General features: G+C 42.0%; 1 protein-coding gene across 6 annotated transcripts in view; it reads right to left on the bottom strand.

Annotated features, from left to right (window-relative positions):
• The window catches only part of UBA3 (ubiquitin like modifier activating enzyme 3), a 61,020-nt gene that overhangs the window by 1,479 nt on the left and 36,954 nt on the right, over window positions 1-22,587 (bottom strand). For all 6 annotated transcript variants that reach the window (XM_030205231.1, XM_030205230.1, XM_030205233.1 and 3 more), the window contains 9 exons: window positions 20,527-20,682; window positions 20,338-20,440; window positions 18,203-18,316; window positions 12,823-12,876; window positions 10,826-10,862; window positions 10,654-10,735; window positions 2,865-2,965; window positions 1,924-1,987; window positions 1,776-1,830 (listed from right to left, as the gene is read on the bottom strand). In XM_030205231.1, coding sequence (XP_030061091.1) covers window positions 1,776-1,830; window positions 1,924-1,987; window positions 2,865-2,965; window positions 10,654-10,735; window positions 10,826-10,862; window positions 12,823-12,876; window positions 18,203-18,316; window positions 20,338-20,440; window positions 20,527-20,682 — 766 coding nt within the window. The remainder of the gene's footprint in view (window positions 1-1,775; window positions 1,831-1,923; window positions 1,988-2,864; window positions 2,966-10,653; window positions 10,736-10,825; window positions 10,863-12,822; window positions 12,877-18,202; window positions 18,317-20,337; window positions 20,441-20,526; window positions 20,683-22,587) is intronic.

Genomic DNA, 22,587 nt, shown 5'->3' with positions numbered 1-22,587 from the left:
GATTTCGGTGAAATTGAGTATGCGTGAAGTCGTATAGTGGCTATAGCAGTGGGAAGCCAATCTTCAAATCCTGCTTTGCCAACTGACGCTCTATGTTACCCTGAAGAGGTCATGTCACCCTCCACTGTTTCAAGTACAAAACTTAGGGTCCTGTTTACTAAGAGGCATATTTTCAAAGCACTTAGCCTTCTAAAGTTCCATAGGTTTCTATGGAATTTTGGAAGGCTAAGTGCTTTGAAAATATGCCTCAGTCACTCTAGTATTTTTAGCGTGCACTAAAAACTCTAATGCGTCCTTAGCACTGCTTAGTAAACAGGGCCCTTAGTATGTTAACATATGTTAATAAATTAGTCCCTAATGTACAATATGGTGAGTTATGTGCTCAATAGGTCATTTACTAAAAGTTATATGCTAACACAAGAACCACTTTATGTAACAAGCCTTGCAGTAGGCCACCTGTGATGTTAGTAAATAGGCCCCTTTAACAATAATGCTTGCATTAAATTCTGTTATTACACGTTAGTAAATGAGGACCTTAAACTGCACTACTGACTGTACCTCATCACGAACATTCCTGAATCTCCACTACCCAAACTGTAAGGGACTGAAATATAAATTAACATATGCATCCAGCTTCTCTTACATATGCACGCAAATTTGGAATGAATTACCAAAATCCATAAAAATAACAATCACGACCTTCCGTAAACTATTGAAAACTTATTTAAGAAAGCATACAATAACAACTCCTCATAAATTCAAATTAACAAAACGCAATTATACAACATGTGTTCTCTATATCTCAACTGTTTTGCTAATTATCTTGATTTCCAGTTTAATGATCCTAATTGTTCAAGCTATTTTTTTTGTCATGATTGAACTTTAACCTATTACCTTTAGCTCTCATCGTAGGACGAACTTTCCTCTTGTAACCTAACCTAATCTATCCCTTTGCCCCAACTATGTATTTCTCCTATCCGGAACTGGTAATCACCACTTGCGGAATTATGTAAGCCACATTGAGCCTGCAAATAGGTGGGAAAATGTGGGATAAATAAATAAATACCTTACATAACTTACCTTGATGTTGGATTTAGAAGAGCAAGAAAGGCCATTAAACCTGGGTTTTAGATTAGAAAGTTGACTGAATTTTGGATTCAGTGCTGAAACCGGCCTGAAATTCGGATTTGGCCTAGTTTCAGCCGAAAATGCACCGGGATTTTCAACTGAAACTGAATCTGTGTAGCCCACAGCCCTGCTTACCATCACTGGTGGTCTAGTGACTAATCGGGGGAAGAAGCAATCTCCCAGCCACTCCTGCTCATGCTGATTCCACTGACAAAATGGCAATTTCGACTGGAGATTTGGTTTCAGCCAAAAACAAAAAAATGGTTTCACCCTTTGTTTTAGATTTATGTATGTAAACTGATGTATGCTTGCACCATTTATAATTATTATTTTTATAATACTAATAGATACACGCAGCACTGTAATATGGTGATAAGCATTCAGGTAAGAAAAATTAACCTTTAAGTGCTGCTACCATCGTTAATGAGAAATTTGTACACATCAACCCCTTTAAGGTGCTTGGGATGAAACTATTCCTCAGTAGCTAATTCTCATGAGAACCTGTTTTCCACTTCCAGTATCCCACTGTGATCCTGAGCAACCTCAAAATGTATGTGACCTCAAAAAATTTCATTGGCAAGCATCCAGTGGTATAATTACTTCCATAAAACTTTCAATTTGATTTAAACCAGTTTCACAATAAGTACCTTTCAATGTTTTAGACAGATTTGGCCTTGTTCGTTCTTCAATTGAGGCTACGGTCTGTAAAAGAGAACAATTTATTTTAAACCAATATTTGTTCAAGCACAGAAATTACACATTTTAATTTGCAAAGAATAAAGGCGTATTGCTCACCTGTAAATAAAGTGTTTTATTCTTCCCATCCAAAGTTGCTGTGATAGCTGGAGATTTCATCTGCCTGTAAAATATGCAAAATGTTGGCAGGCAGAAAAGGACCACTTGCTTCACCAACTCAGCCCACTGGTACCTGCACACTGTGTTGCTACAGATCCAATTTGATCTGTGATTCCCTTTAATCAAATAAGTTTAGATGAAATTACCCCTTCCTTATAAACTGGATAAGTGATGATATATTTTTAGTCTGGTCTGCAAAGAAGTTTGGTCATAATGCATATGTTTTAAATGCAACTGAAAAATAATAAAACAAAATACAGACAATTTATAGGAATTGGGGTAGTGATGAAATCTGAACTACATAAATTATTGTCCCTGGTTGGGATATTTGAATGAATGGTGAAATGTAAGATTGGAGACCATTTCCTTCATCAAACAACAATATTCAAGTATCCAACAGATACATCCACATGAACTTTTATCAGAAAAAGTAGGACTGTACCAAATAATTGGTACTCTAGGCCCCTGAATGCATTATCCATATTCGGCCGAATATTCAATACAGCCCTAGTCAAAATACCATCATAGTAAACTCTGTGGATCGAAGTCCTTATATTTATACAGATACAATAATATGATATGAAACAAGCACTAATTGTGAAAATCTATAATTCCCCATTAAGGTCCCTTTTATAGCTATCTCATGCACACTTAATTTCTGACACCGTTTTATCCCCTCTAATCTGAGCTGCGGTACATACCAGCAGTCTACTATCTTTTTGACTCCCCACCCCCTTCCTTCAGAGTTTTTCTATGAAGAATCATTTCAATCTAATGTTAACACTAAATCATCATTTCATCAATATACAAAAGTTTATATGTAATGAGATTAAATTTCTAGCAAATACATCTCAAACAAAAGTATAATTTTAAATACTCACAATGAAGTATTATTTGTCAAATAATCTACAACTTCCTGAAGTTTAGCCGATGGTGAAAACTCTATATTTTGGGGGAGCTGGCTACAAGCTGCACAATTATCCTACAAAAAATTTAGAAGCAAATTTAACCAGCATAGTAGATAACAGCAGTCTGCCAAATTATTTTAGTCCACATAGGATAGCATTCTCTTTCCTAATGAGTAAAAACAGTGATCATGATTTTATTCTTGAAGGTGTTAAGAATAATGTGTCCAGTGCACAAATATCAGTAAGTGAAAAAAAATAATAAAATTACATAAATACTGCATATTAAATATAAACATACATATCAAGGGCCCTGTTTACTAAGCAGCATTATAGGCACTTTAACATTTTTAACGCGTGTTAACCATTTACGTGCGTTAACCATTTACGTGCGTTAACCTGTATGTGCCTACAATATCCCTATAGGCGCCTACATAGTTAGTGCACTCGCTAAGTGTAGGCACGCTAAAAACACTAACACACCTTGGTAAACAGGGCCCTAAGTACCTTCTGCCAACTACAGAAATAGCCTTCAAAGGACAGGAAACAAATCACTGTCAGGGCTGGAAAAATAATCTAGAAGTATTTCCAAAGTAATGTATCCTAGATTTTTTTTTTTTCTTAAAGAAAAAAAACTCCATAAATTACATTGAGTGATGATGTCATGTTCTGACACTCAGGAAAGCAGAAGCATCTTGTCTGACAGAGATCTGAAGACCTTCAGATATGACTCTGTAGACTCAAGCCACCTGCAAAGTTCAACTGGGGACCAGCTGACCAACTGGACCAGGAACAAATCACTCAGAAGTAGAGGCTGAAAAGTATGTCCATCCACCTGCTGGAGGTAAAAAACACTGAGGAGCTAGACTGGATGCCAAGAGAGCTTTGCCTCAGCTCAGTTTTCTGTTCTCAATCTCCACCTGCTGGTTGATGGACACAACTATCCTACAGTTTCTGGAATAGTGGGAAGCTATATAAATGGAAGGTGTGTTTTAGGCAAAAGTTTCCAGGATATGCTACCTTTAAAATGTCAGGTCAATAATCCTTCCTTGTTAAGTTGCTTTCAAAAGCTTGTATTCAAACTGTTTGAGAAATTAATTGCATTCACCAACATTAGAAAAAAAATACGGTAGCTCAACTCTCCCCCCCCCCCCCCCCCCCTTATTCACAGCAATAAATGGGATACTTTATTTATGAAGCACTATGGGGCTCATTTTCAAAGCACTTAGACTTACAAAGTTCCATTGGTTACTATGCAACTTTGTAAGTCTAAGTGCTTTGAAAATACTCCTCTATGAATGCTAGTCAAATTCACAGGAATATAAAGGTTTTGAACATGTATTCTATTCAGTACAAGCTTTTTAATTAAAACATTATTTTCTCTGTTTGCTATGCATTAGAGCTATAGTATTTTCTCAGTCTCTACCTGCTGGAAGGCGAGCACAACCCATCAGTCCAATCCTGGTATGATCCGGAGGGACGCTAAGGAATTGAACATTATCAGCAAGGCTAGTCCCAAAGCCACTGAGGTCTGATGCCCCGAAGCCATGGCCAAGGACATTAAAAGTCTTGGACACTAAAGGGTGAGCTCTCCAGGGACAGGGAAATATGTAGCGTACCTGAATGTAGCCCACCTTGCTCTCCTACTGAAAAGGTACAAGCAGAAAAACCAAATAAATAAAATTCCCAATCCTCCTAGATATCCCACCATGGTCTCTTCATGGTCTCTGCAGACTCAGGTCTCTGATGGCTCTGAGGAAAAGCAGGAAGGCTTTGTGAAACAGCATAATTCTGAGGGGGGGGGGGAGAAAAAAAAAAAAAAAAGATTCCTATGGATCTTGCATCCCTCTGAAAACAGCACGTGCAGAATTTGTCCTCGGAGCCTGCAGCATCAGGAAATGCAAAAACAGTCCTGACTCCATTATCTGCAGATTTCCAGGATGTGAGACAAAATGGCCGCCATTCCCACGTTTTCTGTGGGGAAAACAAAGGACTAAAAGGCCACCCCCAAAGTCTCCCCTTCTGAGGAAATGAGGGCTGAGAAGCCTCTCATGGATAGCAGAAAGGGCTTTCCATGGATTACAGGAACATTAAACTTCCCCTGCACCATGACCCAACATCAAACAGCAACTGCCATAATACAAGCAGATCTTGACATACTCCGCCAGAAACTCAGTTTAGCTCCACTGATTACAAAGCCACCAGTGAAGAAAAACTGCAGGCAACAAAAGGATTTCAACACAGCTAAAGGCCTGAGCTGCTGCTGATCCCAGTTGCTGTCCAACCAGAGATCTCCTCCCTCACTCAAGCTGTGGAGAAATAAATTTAAGCCTCTCTCCTGAGCGCAGCACAGCTCAGCGCCTTGCTAAACACAACACTACCATGCATACTGTCCCTGTGATTCCAGCGAGCCGACTCTTAAGAATATCTGCAAGGAAGATAGTCTTCAATGTAAGATCCTTTAAGATGGGCCAATCCAAGGGCTCAAATTAAACTCTGGAAGCCCTGGAACACCAGGTTAAAACTCCAAGATGAAAAGATGGACCATCTGAGGGAACACAAATGGTTAAACCCCCCCCCCCTCCCCCAAAGAAACTGAACATCTGGATGGGCTGCTAAAGACGACTTCTGGATGTGACCCTGAAAGTATAGTAAGGCTGCCACTTGCACTTTCAGGGAACTCAAGGCCATCCTGCAAAAACGACAGAATGTGCCGATGAGGGCACCACCCCTCTGGAGATGCACCAGGCCTCAAAAGTTCTCCAAATTCTCGCATAAGCCACTGAGGTCAACCTCTTCTTTGTCTGGAATAACGTCGTAATTACCCTCTCCAGATAATCTTTCTTCCTCCATTGCGACCCCTCAAGAGCCAAGCTGTAACACCAAACAGAGAAGGATCCTCCATGAGCACTGGACCCTGCATCAGCAAAATCCCTCTGGCCTGACAGCCAAAGTCAACCTGCAAACTTATCAGGTCCGCACACCATGGCCTTCTGGGCCAATTCGGCATCACCAGAATGCCTGGCTCCAGATGACAAAAGATGCAGCCAAGAACCCGACTGATCATTGGCCATGGTGGGAAGACAAAGGCGCGTGTTGGTCGACCAAGGCTGAAGAAGAGCATCTAAGGCCTCTATAACACATTCCTTCCTTCTACTGAAGAATCTGAAAACCCTGGCACTGCCCCTCCTGGCTATCAGATCCAACATTGGTACTCCCCATAGATCTGCGATCTGAAGGCAGGCATCTAATGAGAGCTCCCATTCTCCCAGGTCCAACATGTTCTGTCAGAGAAAATACACCTGAATATTCAAGCTCTATGTGCGCCAACAGCACGGCAAGATGAACCTCTGCCCACTGACAGGAGGGAAGACTCCCAAGCCAGGGGAGCACTCTGTGGCCCCCCTCTGTTGATGAATGCCACTACCATTGCCAGATAGGATACGAACTGCCTGGCCTCACAACATAAATGCAAAGGGCCTGCAGTGCGTACCGAACCGCCCTCAGCTCTAGGCGGTTCATAAACCAAGCAGATTCTGCCTGCAACCAAAGATACTGGGCTCTCTGGCCCCAACAGTGTGATGCTCAACCACCACTGAATGCTGAATTTGGCTTGAGCAGTACACGGGAGTCAAACCAGGTAATTGCCCAACATGAGAGACTAACAACCGAGAAGCGACAGCTACAGAGTTCTCATGTGGCATTGAGCCCATGTCAGGACGTCCAAGGTGGAGGCCATTAAGCCCAACACTTACATGTAATCCCGTGCCCGCAGGGCCAGAAGACACAGAAGGTCAGAAACTTGAGAGCAGATTTTCAGCTGTCAAGCCTCCGGAAGGAAAACCTTCCCTGCCTCAGTATCGATCACCCTGGGATACTCGAGAGATTGAGAGGGAGTCAATCAACTCTTCTCTAGGTTGACTACCCACCCACGTGAGCGTAGGAGACCAACAACTCTGTTTGTCGCTTGCATGCTTTCCTGCCAGGAAGAGGACCTGATCAGCTAATCGCCCAGGAAAGGATGGACCCAAATGCCTTCTCGCCAAAGAAAGGCAGCAACCACAACCACCATCTTGGAGAAGGTTCTTGGAGCTATCGCAAGCCCAAAGGACATGGATCCAAACTGAAAGTGCTCCCCGAGCGAGCACAGAGAAGCACAGGAAATGCTGATGAGGCCGCCAAATCAGAATATGCAGCAAAATATGTCTCCTTTAGGTCCAGTGAGGTGACAAATTTTCCAAGTTGAATGGACGTGATGACTGACCGCCAAGTTTCCATGCGGAAGTGCCTGACACCGAGAGCCTTGTTGACATACTTGAGATCAAGCATGGGAAGAAAGAAATCACCCTTCTTTGGCACCATGAAATAGATGGAATAATGGCCCTGTCCTGCCTCCGAGGGAGGCACTTCTTGCACAGCACCCACGCACACCAGATTGCTGAGGGTGGACTGAACTGCGACAACTTTGGCAGAGGCCTTGCATAGGTACTCTAGAAAACAATCCGACAAAGGACGAGTAAATTCTAACTTGTAACTGTCTCTGATCACCTCCAAGACCAACTTGTCTGATGCAATCTTGGTCCATTCCTCCAGAGAGAGAGACAGCTGTCCCCTGATGCTGACCTCTTGAGGAATGGGCCGAGACCATATTATTGGGAAGTGCGAGCGGCTGGGGCCACCCAAAAAGTGGAGGTAGAAGCACGTCTGTCTCCCCGAAAGGACTGCCGTTTCTGCTGGAAATGGGACCTCTGAAACGAACTTGATTTCCCCATTCTGTACCATCTTGCATCCTGGAATCTGGACCATGACTGAAGAATGGAATAAAGCTTTTGGCTTATATTTTGGCAGGTGCGGGCCTTCCGAATCACCTAGATCCTTCACAATCTTTTCCAAGTCCTCTCCAAAAAGGCATGCGCTTTCCAAAGTCAGAGCCAGCATCACACAGTAACCACCAAGAAGAGCTCCTCAGCCAAAGCTCACAGACGGTCATACAATAAGTTTGCTAAATAGGCCATATTCACCTCTAACAATGCAGAGATTGAATTAACTCCTCAGGAGAGGAAGCCTTCTGGACCCAACTTAAGAAGCGCAGGTCCATAAAAGTCACAAACCATGGCCTGCAAGCACAAGGCCACCACTTCAAAGAACAGCTTTAAGAAGGACTCCAACTTCCTCTCCTGGACATCCTTGAGGGCTGTAACGCACTCCACTGGCAGTGTAGTCTTCTTGCACACAACTGTGACCAAATAATCCACATTAGAAAGCCGCAACGATTCCAACTCCTCTGACATAAGAGGGTACAGACGAGATATATCTTGTGCTACCTGCAATCCAGCCTCAGGAGTATCCCACTGAGCCAATAAGAACCCTCATCACAGCATGAATATGGAAAGTCCTAGGTGGACTATTAGTACCCCAAATCATAGGATGCGAGGTAGCTTCCAAAGGGAGAGGATCAGATGCAGAAATATTAAGCACCTCCAATGCCTTAGAAATTAGAGCAGACAATTGCTCTTTCCTGACCAGCCAAGCGGTCATGGGATAATCACCCTCCTCCAACAGGCGCTTCTCTTCCTCCAATGAATCCGATAGCGACTGGCACGAGACCCCAGAGAGGTGGTCTTCTGAGTCATGATCTGAGGAGCTGGCCTAGTGGTTAGAGCACCGGTCTTGCAATCCAGAGCTGGCTGGTTCAAATCCCGCTGCTGCTCCTTGTGATCTTGGGCAAGTCACTTAACCCTCCATTGCCTCAGGTACAAACTTAGATTGTGAGCCCTCCTGGGACAGAGAAATATCCAGTGTACCTGAATGTAACTCACCTTGAGCTACTACTGAAAAAGGTATGAGCAAAATCCAAATAAATAAATAAGCTCTCTGTGGAGCTCCAAATGTGCCATTTTTGACACCTGGGCAACAGAAGCCCCCAGGGGAGGAGAGGAGGCCTGAGAAGCCAGAAATCTCTTCAGCAAAAAAGCCTGGTGCATCCAAAGTACAAACTCCAGAGAGAATTGAGTTTCAGCTGCCACAAAAGAGAAATCTCCTAAATTGGCCCCAGGGAGAAAACTGACCTACAGGAGAGAAAACTGCGGGTGGCTGACTGAATTAGAGTGCACCAGCACTTCAAAGATGGCAGCTGCTGATGCACAGGATGAGGGTAGTACCACGGAACCCGCCAAAACTTCCCCCATCAAGCTTGCCAAAATCCCTAAGCCAGCCGGCAGAAACCTCAGTCCATAGTGGACTGTGTGAAGAAGTGTGAACACACGCTGCAAGTCCCCAGCACTGCTCTCTGGTTCCCACACCATGAGCAGTGCTCGACTGTTTCAGTGGGAGTGGCCATAAGGTCAGAAAGCAAAGAAAAACAGGTATTCACACTTAGACGAATCAAATTTAGCAGAGGCAGAGCAATTACTGGAAATTCAACCCCCAACTGCTCAAATATAGCACTGCTGGCACTTTTAAAGTGGCTTTAGCCAGATTCTGTTTGGGATTTTTGTTTTTTTACAGAGGCAGAAGATATTGTGATGGTGGTTTTTTTTTTTTTAATCCAACAAGCACAACAGCAGCAGCAATAGAGGGAAGGGGGAGGGACATGGCACCACCAGGTATGATCCGGAGTCTAATGACTCTTACACCTCAAAGTTCAACTGAACCTGTGGGATAGGCTAGGAGCCAGTATCAATCCAGCGATGCACAGGTTAAAATCATCCACCTGCTACATAGAGAGAATACTGGCTGCTGAACAGGGTCTTGTATGACAGAGCTCTGGCCTTCTCTCTACCTCCACCTGCTGGTAGATGGGTATAACCCACCGCAAGTCTCTGGATTGATCTGCGGGACGACATGGAAATACAGAATTAAAAAAGAATAGTTTGGGCATTCCATGATATACTTTTGATAGTGCTTTGTTAACAGCTGGATGAACGAACTCTGAGCAAATTAACTCTGCTAATTCTACTTGCTAATCAACAGAAGAATCAACACAAAATACTAACACATAGGACCAGATTCACTAAACGGTGCTCAAAAATTGGCATGCAGTGCTATTCTATAAAGGACGCTCCAGGTTGTGTCCTTTATAGGACAGCGCGTAGCCCCAGTTCCCATGCCCAACTTTAAGCACTAGGACTTACGCCTGCTGAAAACTGGTATAAATCGTGGCATGCAAGTTGGGTGCACATCCCCAGTATTCTTTAACAGTGTACCCAAATTTTCAGAATGCCCCTGATCCGCCCATGCCCCTCCATGCCACGCCCCTATCTGGGCTGCACATTATGGGATTTAGGCACCTAGTGTTATTAGCGTACAGGCAGATGTGCACGCAATTACTGATTGCTAATGTCTCATTAATTAACTTGCATGTGCATCACAGGATCGCACCTAAATCTGAGCAAACTTTATAAAATCCAGGGGTTGTCTGTTGTACTTAGAAGGCTCCACAGGAGCAACAAAAGTTTTTGATCATCCTATGTACAAATAATTACATATTTTCCTGAATTATCATTTTTTGCTCAAAGTCTACACATTCACTGAAGATAAGTTTCTGCTTTATGAAGTTCTAATTTCTGAAATCAAGGCATTTATGTTTACTTATATATTTTAACTTTGGCTGTACTATTAACTGTATGTCAGAATACCACATGCTGCGCATTAATAGTATAACTGGATACAATCTTTGAACTATAGTACACTCTCAAGAATTGAAATTTCCAAAAATAAAGCAGCCCAAAGCCACACATATCCATCACTCTTTAGTGAAACTGACCTTTCTTTCAGCTTCAAACGTGTATGTGTACAGTCCATCCACATCATTGAAAACAAAGTAATTGTTCAGAGGAATGTATGCACTGTGGATAAAATTATATATTTATTTTCACCTGTAAGCCTACGCCTCTAAAGATGTATACAACTGAACTGAAAAATATAAAACACGGTACCTTGTGGCTATTTTAAAAACTTCTGTGGCACATGCAGCTGGAAAAAGAATAAAAACACATTGCTTTTGTTGAATGAAAGCCAATGAGAGACAACATGCGTTGTTTTAACTTTTGAGTTGTTTTTTCATATGTCTTTACTTTGTCATTAAAAAAAAAAATTTTGTTCTATATTGTTTTATGCAGTGTTTACATGTGATGTAATTTGACCTGTGCACTCCAACTGAGTGAAAGCAAAGGACTAGAAATACTTATGTAATGATACCATTGGGATATCATATGTATTTCTATAAAATCTCATCACAGCTTATTACTCCCACCAGAAATAGTATTTTATTCTTCCTTAGTACAAAGGACAAAATAGTGTGGTAGCTGTGTTACTCCACTTTTAAAGGTAATAAATATAAATGAAACAATAAAAGATGACTTTTTATTGGACTAACGTTTTAATACATTTTTTGATCAGCTTTCAAAGGTATTGCCTTCAGAAGCTAGTCAAAAATGTATTAAGTTAGCTCCATAAAAGGTATCATCTTATCTTCTTTTTTGTTCTATTTTATTTCTATTTATTACCTTAGCAAAAGGAAAAATTGTGTTACCCTACCAAAATCACAGTCAACATTAAATGAAAGAAAAGCAACAAATTATATGGGCGGAGATGATACGTCTCCGAGATTTACACATGTTTAAGCATGCACATTTTTTTAAAGACTGTTAAAAGTCTATTTCTCAAGCAACCAGAGATCTCCTCCCTCACTCAAGCTGTGGAGGATATTTAAAAGGAGAAATACCTAAAGTCTTTAAACAATGGCTTAGTCCACTACATACAGTAAGTCATTTTGTATAGCATTTTCTGTGTTAAAAAGCAGGTTTCACATGAGGAAAATAGCTATTATAAAAGTTGCAATAGACACACATATTCTCTTTATATAAAACAGGCATATTTTTCAACTTTAAAGTTCACGGTTATAAATTGTGAATTGCAGCATAAGTGCTTTAAAAAAAAAACCCTCTTCCTTTTTCAACAGAGACTGAGCCAAAAATATGCACATCACTTACTCCAGAAGCATTTCTAAAAAAATAAAACTTAGCATTGAGACCAATGAAAGAAGCAAGAAAGTTCAGTTAGCATCAAATAGTTTGGCTTTTTGTGAATAAAAAAAAGCAAAAATGTTACAAAGGTTTTTGAAGATTACAGAAATTTTACTTCACACCCTGGGCCAGGTTCAAGAACATTCCTGAGAAAAGATGTAACCAGTTTGTATGTGGAATCATAGGGAAACCTTTTATCAGAGACCCATACTGGATCAGAAAAAACACACAGAAATATCATATGAAAGAAGAAATTGAGGGGTCCTTTTACTAAGATGCGCTGAAAAATGGATCTGCGCGTGCCCAAAACACGCGCCTACACTAGCGCAGTCCATTTTTCAGCACGCCTGTAAAAAAGGCCTTTTTTAATTTTTTGCTGAAAATGGAAAAGCGGCAAAGTAAAAATTGGTGCACATACATTTTGAATCTGAGAACTCACCGCCACCCATTGACTTAGCTGTAAGGTCTCATGCGCTAACCATGCAGTAATCGTCTACGTATGTAGAATGACGATTACCGCACGGTTTCTGCCACACGTATGAAAATAAAAATTACTTTCCGGCGCTCATAGCGGACGTGTGTAAAAAAAACAAAATTACCATCCGGGCCACGTGGTAGCCAGGTGGTAACTCCAAATTGACACGCGTAGGCGCCTATGCGGCTTAGTAAAAGGGCCCCTGAGGTAGTAGGTGAATATAAGTGTGGCATCACTACGCACGAATAAGGTCTAATCCGCTCTCTCCTGTAGTTCTGCTTCTGAATGTGACTGCTAGAGTCACTACATGATCCACAGTACAGGTAAAGGTAAAGCAAAATAAAAAGCACACACTCACAAAAAAACAAACAAAAAAAAACAGACCAAACGTCTACCAGTTCATGTTGCCATTTTTTTTTTCTTTCAGGGCTACCTGCAATAACAGCATTTGTTGAAGCCACAGCTGGAATGATTCGCTTCACAACACCTGCAGAGAAATGAAATGATATTCTAATTACAAACAACAATATAACATGATTAACTGTTTTCACGAGGAAGAAAATTTGTATTCTCTTCATAGTTCTTCCAGTTCAGTCATACATGCCTTTCTACAATATTAGATTACACATTAAGGGGCAGATTCCACATTTGGTTCCGAAAAAAAATCGATTCCGATGGAAAACGCACCTAGGCATATTTTATAAACTGTGCCTAAAGTTAGGTGTGATTTCTAGAATACACATAGTGCCATGCATGTGACTAAAATTTAGGCACAGACATTTTAGGAACGCCCACAACCCACCCATGCTCCTATGGCCATGCCCACTTGAGATCCACAAGTAGAATACGCAAGTAATGCACGTAAATTCAAACTAGTGCCAATTCATGGTGATAACTGTTAACATGAAATTATCAGTGCTGATTGGCTTGTCAACCAATTGTGTTGTGCATGTAAATCAGAATACACCCAACTTTGCACGCACAACTCTAGATGCACTATATAGAATTTGGAGGTAAGAAGGTAATTTTAAAATGGGTCATCTGGTTTCAGAGGCCAGGAAGGTGTCTACTTAGGCATTATTTTATAGAGACACATAGGTACCTATGAGGCATATTTTCAAAGCACTTAGCCTTCCAAAGTTCCATAGGTTTCTATGGAACTTTGGAAGGCTAGGTGCTTTGAAAATATGCCTCTATGTGTCTTCATAAAAAAAACTAAAATTAAGTGGCAGAGATCATGCCTACCTTGCTTGGTGCAGACATTTACACCTGCTTTCTCTTTCTAAACTAAGACAAAGAGTATCATATTTTTGGTCCCAAAAAAGGACAAAGTCTATCTTGTGCTGATTTTCTTTCCTCAAGTCCCTCTAGACCAGTCCAGATGCTGGTTTGTATTTTCCTGCCTACAGATGGAGACTGAGAACTACTGAACTAGTGTCATCATTTTTAGTACCCTGTGCAGTCCTCCACTAGTCAGTATTTCAATAATAAAGCAGTAAAAGGGACCAGATCTTCCCCAAAATTTCTGGCAACAAGACACAACCTTAATTCAACACCACCTTATCAAGAAACCAAGGCCATACTCTCAAAATATAAACAAAAAGGAATAGAATTCTTCAGACTACCTACAATAGGTAAAGCAAACTTATGGCAGGGTCTAATTTCTCCTTCCTTATCGTCCCACCAGACCTGTTCAGACATTTGAGAATACCAAACCAGTAATCCTCAAGGGCAGGAAAAAGAGAGGCCAGAACTCAAAGTTTTAGCCCCAAAATCTGCATCCTGTGAAGCCTGAACATCCAACCTGTAGTGGCATACAAAGGAATACAATGAGGACCAAATAGCCACCTTGCATATTTCTTATGGTAGAATCAGGCTATGCACTGCCTAGGACAAGGCTTGTCTCCTCACACAATGGCTTTCAGCAGTGGAGAAATTGGATAACCCCTCAATATGTAGGCAAATGCCATTACCGCCTTAATCCAACGGGCCACCGCTGCCTTAGAAGCCAACCTTGCCTTTCTTGTTTACTCCACACAGAACAAAAAGTCTATCTGACCTGCAAAAGTCTTCCATCATTTTCAAATAGCAGCAACCCTCCTAATGTCCGACCAATGAAGTTTATATGAATCATTTCAACCTGTGGGCTCGCAAAACACTGAAATGAAGACACCACCTTAGGAAGAAAGGAAAAACCAAATTACTACCTTCTCACGAGAAAAAAAAGTAGAACACCTAACACGGTAAGGCCTGCAAGTCGCTGAACACATAGCCACTAAGAGCACCATCTTCAAAGTAACATCCATAACAGAGGAAAACTTTAGAGGCTCAAAGGGCACTTCCACTAGACAGACAGACTGCACGAGATTCAGATCTCAGGGAGACAACTACCTGACGCCTAGGAGGTCTCAATAGCCTCCTCAGAGCAGAAATCAACCACAATTAAAACCTCTGTATCAATAAATCACTGCTACAGGCACCTTCAGGGAGGCTAAGGCCAATCCCTTATTCAAACTGTTCTGCAAAAATCTGTTCAAAAATTATCCACACTCAAACTATATGCAAAGGAGTGGAGTTCAAAATGGCCGCCGTGTAGGTCAGACGCATTTTTTGAGCTCCTGTAATTTTCTTCATATATTTACTGGCTCCTTTGGTTAAGCGCCACTAAATTCTTCTAAAATGTCGAAGCGACGGGGGAAGGCGGCTGCCGTTGCCCACCAGCGCCTGGGAACCCCTGTTCGAAGCGGTCCGATTGATACTTTTGTACAGCGGGCACATCAGGACACTAGTACGCCGGTGAGCGGCTCGCTGAATATCCCTGCTGCGGTTGAAGGCTCGCCGGGATCTCTAGAGCTGGAAGTTTCTTTAAGCCCCGACACTCGAACGCCTCCACCACCTCCAGGACAAAGTAGGCCTGCCCCTTCACTATCAGCGTCTCCTAATCCACACCCGGAAGGGCAGAAGGATGAAGGAAGACAGAGGGCAAATGGAGATCAGGAAGGAGCGGCAACTACACAACCCGGAATATCTGTAGAAGGTGGAAACTCTCCTATGGGGGTAGGACTTTCTTCACAACAATCGGAGGTACGAACTTTCTCACTTGATTTATTTCAAAGTAAACCCCCTGAAGTAAACCCCCTGAAGTTACACTGGACTGCCTTTGGAATTTGATTGTAGATTTGGGCAAAGCTATGATACCACAGATACAAACTCTTAAACAAGATGTTGCTGAAGTTCAAGATAAGGTAAAAGGATTAACGGCACAGGTGGAAAATCAAGCAAAGGCAATAAAACAAACTCAAGAAACCCAAAACGTAATGTTAAGAGATTTGGCTAATTTGAGAAGAAAGGCAGAAATTATGAAAAATTTTACCAGAAATAATAACTTGTGTTTTATAAACTTCCTATATATGTCAAGTATAGCGCCGAAAGAAATGCTAAATCTGTATTTAAAGCAAATTCTTCAGATAAATGAACAAAATATGCCTCCTTTTACACAAGTATTTTATATTCCTTCTTTGAAATTACAGCAGCAAGAGAGTCAACCCCTAGATGTTTCTGCTCTTTTGGAAAGCTCAGAGACAGAACTAGTGCTACCAGCTACACTGGTGGCAACTGTAGTCCTTCTACCAGACAAACAATGGATACTGAGGCTTTTCTATAAAAATCGAACTAAAATGTTTAAGGGACTAAAAATCAATATATTCCCGGATGTATCAAGGGAAACACAGCTGCGCCGGAGAAAATTCTTACAAAAGAAGCAAGAAGTGATTAACCTGGGAGCTACTTTTTTCCTTAAATTTCCCTGGAAGTGTCAAATTTCATACCGTAATGAGAAATTTACCTTTTTTGATCCATCCCAATTGGAGTTGTTTATAACATCTAGGAAGACAGATGGAGCAGTGGCCCCACCTGTTGTTAATGTTTGATATAAATGTTTATTCGTCTGGCCTATAAGTTGTATTGTAATATTTCCTTAACTTCTTCACTTCAACAATGTTTGTAAATTTTTGAACTCCCCATAGTGGACTTATATCGGACCGGAAGAAATATTGCTTTAAAAAAAAATTTTTTCCTTTAAAAAAAACATTTTCTGTTTATCCGATTTTACCTGTTGCAAGATATTATGCTTGTAAAATGTTAAAATTTAATAAATAAAAATTAAAAAAAAAAACATATGCAAAGGAGACTGGCATCTTCCTGGAATGCAAGAGAGTAACCTCTTTTCCACAACCTTGCCCTCTCAAAAGCCATGCAGACCCTTCTTCAAAAAACACTGGGAGATCATCAACTCACTGCTGCATAACCAATCCAATGCCACTAACACTAGCAGACCCCAATGTGTTTCTATCCTCTGAATGACTTGGCCCTGCAGAAGCCACAGAGGGAACACATATAGCAACTTCTCCTGAAGCTACCGCTAAACCTACCACTCATTTCTTCAACTGAAAAGCGTGGGAACTTTACCATTCCTGCTCATAGCATGAGCTCCATCACTTGTGTTCCCCACTGTCAATCAAGAGCAAACACCACTGGTGCCAAACTCCACTCCTCTGGGTCTAGAATGTGCTTGTTCAAAATGTCAGCTTGTATATTCTCCAGTACAGGATAATTGAAACAGTCTTTTCGGTTGAAACCAAATCTGTGGCCAAAACTAGCCCAAATTCCCATTCCCTCCCTCCTCACCCCCCCAAACCAAAGGAGCTCCTTCTCTCACTCCACCCACCCAAATAGAAGCCCCATTCCAGACCTACGTGTAGGTCCCTTCTCCTTCCCCCAAGGCCTACATCCCCTAGTGGTCTAGTCGGGGCAGGAGCAAACCCCAGTCACTTCTATCCATGCCATCTCCAGAGTCAAAACGGCTGAACCAATTTCCAGCACCTTGTGGCCAAATCAAGAGTGCAAAATATTTCGCAATCTGGTACAATCTATGGTACTAAGCCATCTAGACTACTGTAACTGTATCTATGCGGGATGCAAAGAACAAATCATAAAGAAACTCCAAACTGCTCAAAACACAGCAGCCAGACATATTTGGAAAAACGAAATTCGAAAGAGCCAAACCCCTACAAAAAACTGCACTGGCTCCCAATCAAAGAACGCATCGCGTTCAAAATCTGCACCCTGGTTCACAAAATCATTTAAGGAGAAGCCCCGGGATACATGACAGACCTCATACACCTACCAACCAGAAACACATCAAGATCAACATGAACATACCTAAATCTCCATTACCCAACCTGCAAAGGACTAAAATACAAATCAACCTATGCATCCAGCTTCTCCTATATAATCACACAACTATGGAACGCATTACCAAAAGCCGTGAAAACATATAACCACCTGAAATTCCAGAAATTACTAAAAACTAACTTGTTCAAAAAGGCATACCCAAATGATCCAACTTAAATGCCTTAACCCAGCAACACAACAAAACCTAAGCTCATACTGGACATTACCTAACTCTTCTTCTTACGATTCCCCAATGTGTCTGTCACACATGAACTTTACTTTACCACAACCACACTTTGTATTTGTTATAACCAGTATTGGCGATCGCCTCTACGGTACCATATAAGCCACATTGAGCCTGCAAATAGGTGGGAAAATGTGGGATACAAATATAACAAATAAAATAAAAAAATAAATAAAAAGTAGGTCAAACTATTTTTTTGTACTTAACAGGCCATGATTCCCCCTACTCCACAGACTACAGGAATCCTCAGTTCCAGCTGAACTGTGGATACAAAAGTTCTGACCTAGTAATCTAACCACCCAGCATTGCACTCTTGCTGATCCCGAGGATGCCTTACCTTGTGTAAGTCTATATGTGACACCTCCAATATTGAACTGTGATGCTCTCTTTAATGACTGCTGAAAAATCCACTGAATGTGATCTGGGTCATCTCCATCTAACGAAACACCCTCTGTAAAAAGAAACATGTATATAAAAAAAAAATAAAAACAATTACTGTATTCTTAACTGCCCAACCAACACCAGTTCTCTTCTGTTATGGCAGAAATGCAGGATACTGCCTCAGAAGAAAACATGCCAGAAGTACACTTTAACACAGCTGGTTTACAGACACAAATTTCTTAAACAAATCACAAATTTCAGGAGTGTTTGAAGAAATCTAATAAACTCAAGGAGCATCAATTTTTTGGTGCCGTTTTCTAAAAAAATTGTATTACATTTGATATTTGTTCGTTTATGAGATTGTCAACATACAGAACAGTCTCGATTATCCAACCTTCGCTAATCCTACCATCTGGCATATATGACAGACCTCCCGGTGACCTCATCGCATTTATTTCTATTATAAATCTTTGTTTTAGAACAATTTTTGAAAATCAGGAACTCTATGCCTTTGTTTATGCATTGTTTTACATATTATCCAACAATGGGTCGGTCCCATTTACATTGGATACTCGAGACTGTACTGAACTATCTTTATGTAGTACAATCAAAGTAGTTTACATATTACACACAGGTTCTTTCTTCTACGCTTTTTACACAATCCACTCTGAAAAGCATCTAAAATCAGTATTTTTCACTATTTTTCATGAAGGAGCCACTCTAGCAACCAAAAAAATGAAAACTTAAGACAAGGGGGGCACTCTTTTTAATAATGAAACAGGCCTGGAGATGAGGGGATCATCTTCTAATGATGCATTTAGCTCAGCTACTGAAGAACATTCAGAACCAGCACCCCAACAGACACTCTTCTCCCCCCCCCCAGGACAGCCCCAGAAAGGGGCAGCTCCCTGCTCGAGTGGTGGACCCACTGATGAGCGAGAAGGGCTCACCACAGCAGTGGCATGCGACATGCTCAACGCAGTGTTGGCTCCTCCCAAAAGGGAAACCGGCTCCACATCGCCAACTCCACCCTCAGGAACACTGGAGGGCCCCTCAGTTCCAGTCCCGTCTGACTCCTGCCTGCCCGGGGAAATTGGATTCCCACAAACTTTACACCACACTGTTGGAGACTCCAGGTCGCGGCAGCAACACACCTTACAGCAGAGGAGGCGGGAAGACATGTCACGCCCCTGCACAAACTTTCCGAAACTCCAAATCCCCCTCCCCTCCAGACTGCTCAAAACGAGAGGACATCTACTACACGGATAAGACCAAAGGAAAAGCCTCATCAAAAAGACATGTTTTCCTCACCGGCTCCCGAAAAGACTAAACAGAAATTGTTTCCTTATTTTTTTTTTAAGAAGTGGTTGCATCAATACGCAGGAAGGCACCCAAAAGAAAATGGGGCCGAGACCCAACAGTCGTAGGTATCAGGGGATGGACCCAGCAACCCAGGTTTGCACCCCAGGGAAACATGTGGCCCCCCACGGACCACTACTCCCCAAGTAGGTTCCCCACAGGAGAGAACAGACAAGGAAAAATCGCTAAAAATTCTTCATTTTTTTTCTTTTTACTTTAATGGAAGAGAAAAGGGCAAATTCTCTTCAGGCCTACCGGACTGGCTGCAGACTGCACAGATTGCTTGACCACCATCTGCTGGAGACTGAGAACATGGCTATTATACAGGCTTAGAAATTGTGTTCTCTGTCTCCATCTGCTGGTAGGCGAGCATATAACCCACGTGTCAGCAGCTAGACCGGTTCTGGAGGGCTGACAAGGAAGCATACATTTCTGCTGTCTTTAACATATCATCTACTCTTCCCCTTCCACATCATAATTCTAAAGTATTCCACTATTCATTTTTACATTCAAGCAACATCATCCTTCACTTCATTTTGTTTGACCTGATAAAGGAAGCACAGCTTCCAAATTTCAGCCAGGAAACACACTGAATTAGTCTAATAGACAACACCTACTATTTTTTGTTGGCCTTTAACATAGATAGATAGATAGATAGATAGATAGATAGATAGATAGATAGATAGATAGATAGATAGATAGATAGATAGATAGATAGAATTCAGTTATTACCTCCAAAAGGTTTCTCTTTGGGCCACTGTAATATCCTGACATACTCAATGCAGTGTTCTGGTAGTCTGGGCATTGACGCAATAGTACACATAGGAAAATTGATCTGTGAAAATACAGCATGAGAATAAACAACAATTTTGTGACACAAAGCTAGAATACGAAATGTACATGAACAATGGTTCTGGTTACTTGAGGTGGGTAAAGTTCAAGTGTGCATTCAACACAAGCAGTCATTCCAGGGAGAATAACCCGAGCATTGCCTTTAAATCCTTCAGTTCCACCATCTATCAAAGGAATTAGGGAGCTTGGGTCTAGCACGCCATCTTCATAGTTCAGAAGCGACATCTAGCAAAGCAAATAAAATTCAGATAATAATCATTCATAGTTAAACTCCAAAAAGTCCGAAATTTCACTAACTTATCTGTTTGGAACATGTACATATTTTATTTAAAAAAAATAAAATAACTCTAGAAATTCTGACCACACTTTAGCTGGTATGGTTTCAGTCATGGGGGAGAGATGGGGGGGAGAGAACTAGCTTTCTACAGACCCTGTAACTAAGATCAGATCCTCATATCTTATTCAACTGTATATATAATTTGCTTTCTTTAACCACCCCTCTATTTTATTACAATGTCTTTGTCCTACCTATATATGTCTCAACTGCATTTGCTTCCTGTACTACCCATTGTACAACTAACTGTGTGAAGCTCTTCATAAATTCAGTGAATCCCAATAAGTAAATAAAATCCCAGTTACAAAGCATGCAGCTGTATTTTACACCTGTTGCTGTCTCTGAAGTTGACACTTGGAAAAACCAAAGTACAAGTTGCAATAATCTAATTGCATGGTAATCAAGAGCATGAGTTCTAGTAACTGAAACTTTTCCAGGAAAGAGCAAAAATACTGGATATGCCACAAATGAGCTTATCTGCCTCCACCATGTCATTTAGCAGTTTATCCAAACATCTTAACCTCTTCCTGAGAGGGTCGACAATTTGTCACCAAAGGTAATCTGTGGACACTGCAAAGATATGAGACCTACAAACGTGCGTAGCTAGGTGGGGCCATGGGCCCCCACAGATTTCGTCTGGGCCCCCTCCACTTTCGACCCCCCCCCCCCCCCCCGCCGCAAGATACCTTAGCTGGCAGTGGTCCCCAACTCCCGCCAGCTTTAGTCTTCTTCAGCGCCTGTCTCCGGCGCACTCGCTCATTTCGCTGATCTGTGCTGTGAGTCCTGACGTCCTGCACGTCCCCACTTAAAGGAATATGCAGGACGTGCTGGACGTCAGGACTCACAGCACAGATCAGCGAAGTGAGCGAACGCGCTGAAGACCGGCACTGAAGAAGACTACGGCTGGCGGGGGCTGGGGACCCCTGCCAGCAAAGGTACCTTGCGGCAGCCGGGGGGGGGGGAGGGTTGAAAGTGGCGCGGGGGTCGGCGGCTGGGGGAAGCAGACTAAAATGTGTCCCCCCACCTTGAGCTCTGGACCCCCCCCTCCAGCCAAGGTCTGTCTATGCCCCTGCCTACAAATCCAAAGCATTTCTGTCTTATACTGGCTAACTCATTTTGAGTTAGCCAGCAGTTAATTTCTTTCAGATGCCAATTCAATTTCTAAATGGCCTGTACTTAATTCTCTTCGAGTATGCAATATAGATAATCTGCACTTTATATATTTAACCTAGAATTTATCAAAAATCTGAGTGCGAAGGAGAAATTAGGTCATACTTGATCATTTTCTTTCCATTAGTCCTTCCCACTATTCCAGAACCTGTGGGACAGTTGTGTCCAACAACCAGTAGGTGGACATAGAGAACTGAAAACTGAGCTGAGACATATCTCTCTTGGCATCCAGTCCAGCTCTGTCGCATTGTCAGAAAAAAGTCGAACAGGGAGCAAAGTTGAATAAGGCATTCCGCACTGCCCCAAGTGATTTATCGACCACTTTCCATCCAGGTGCCCTGTGCCAGATGGAACTTGTAAAGAGTTCCTCAACACGACTTGCTGGCATCCATTGTCACCAGCTCCCACTGTGTTACTGGAAAGGGAGCTCCAGTGGTCAAATTCCTGGGCAACAACCACCACTGCATACTCTGTCTGGCAACCAGAGTCCAAGGAAAATGAAGGTTGTACTTCTGTGACACCAGAGACTAGCAGCTGAGAAGAAATTCCTGTTACAGCCGCATATGAGTCCTTGCCCACGGCACCATTTCCACCGCCGCAGTCACTGACCCCAGAACCTGGACGTA

The sequence above is a fragment of the Microcaecilia unicolor genome, chromosome 6 (assembly GCF_901765095.1).
Source record: "Microcaecilia unicolor chromosome 6, aMicUni1.1, whole genome shotgun sequence".
Taxonomy (NCBI): Eukaryota; Metazoa; Chordata; class Amphibia; order Gymnophiona; family Siphonopidae; genus Microcaecilia; species Microcaecilia unicolor.
This window is presented reverse-complemented; position numbering and strand designations above follow the sequence as displayed.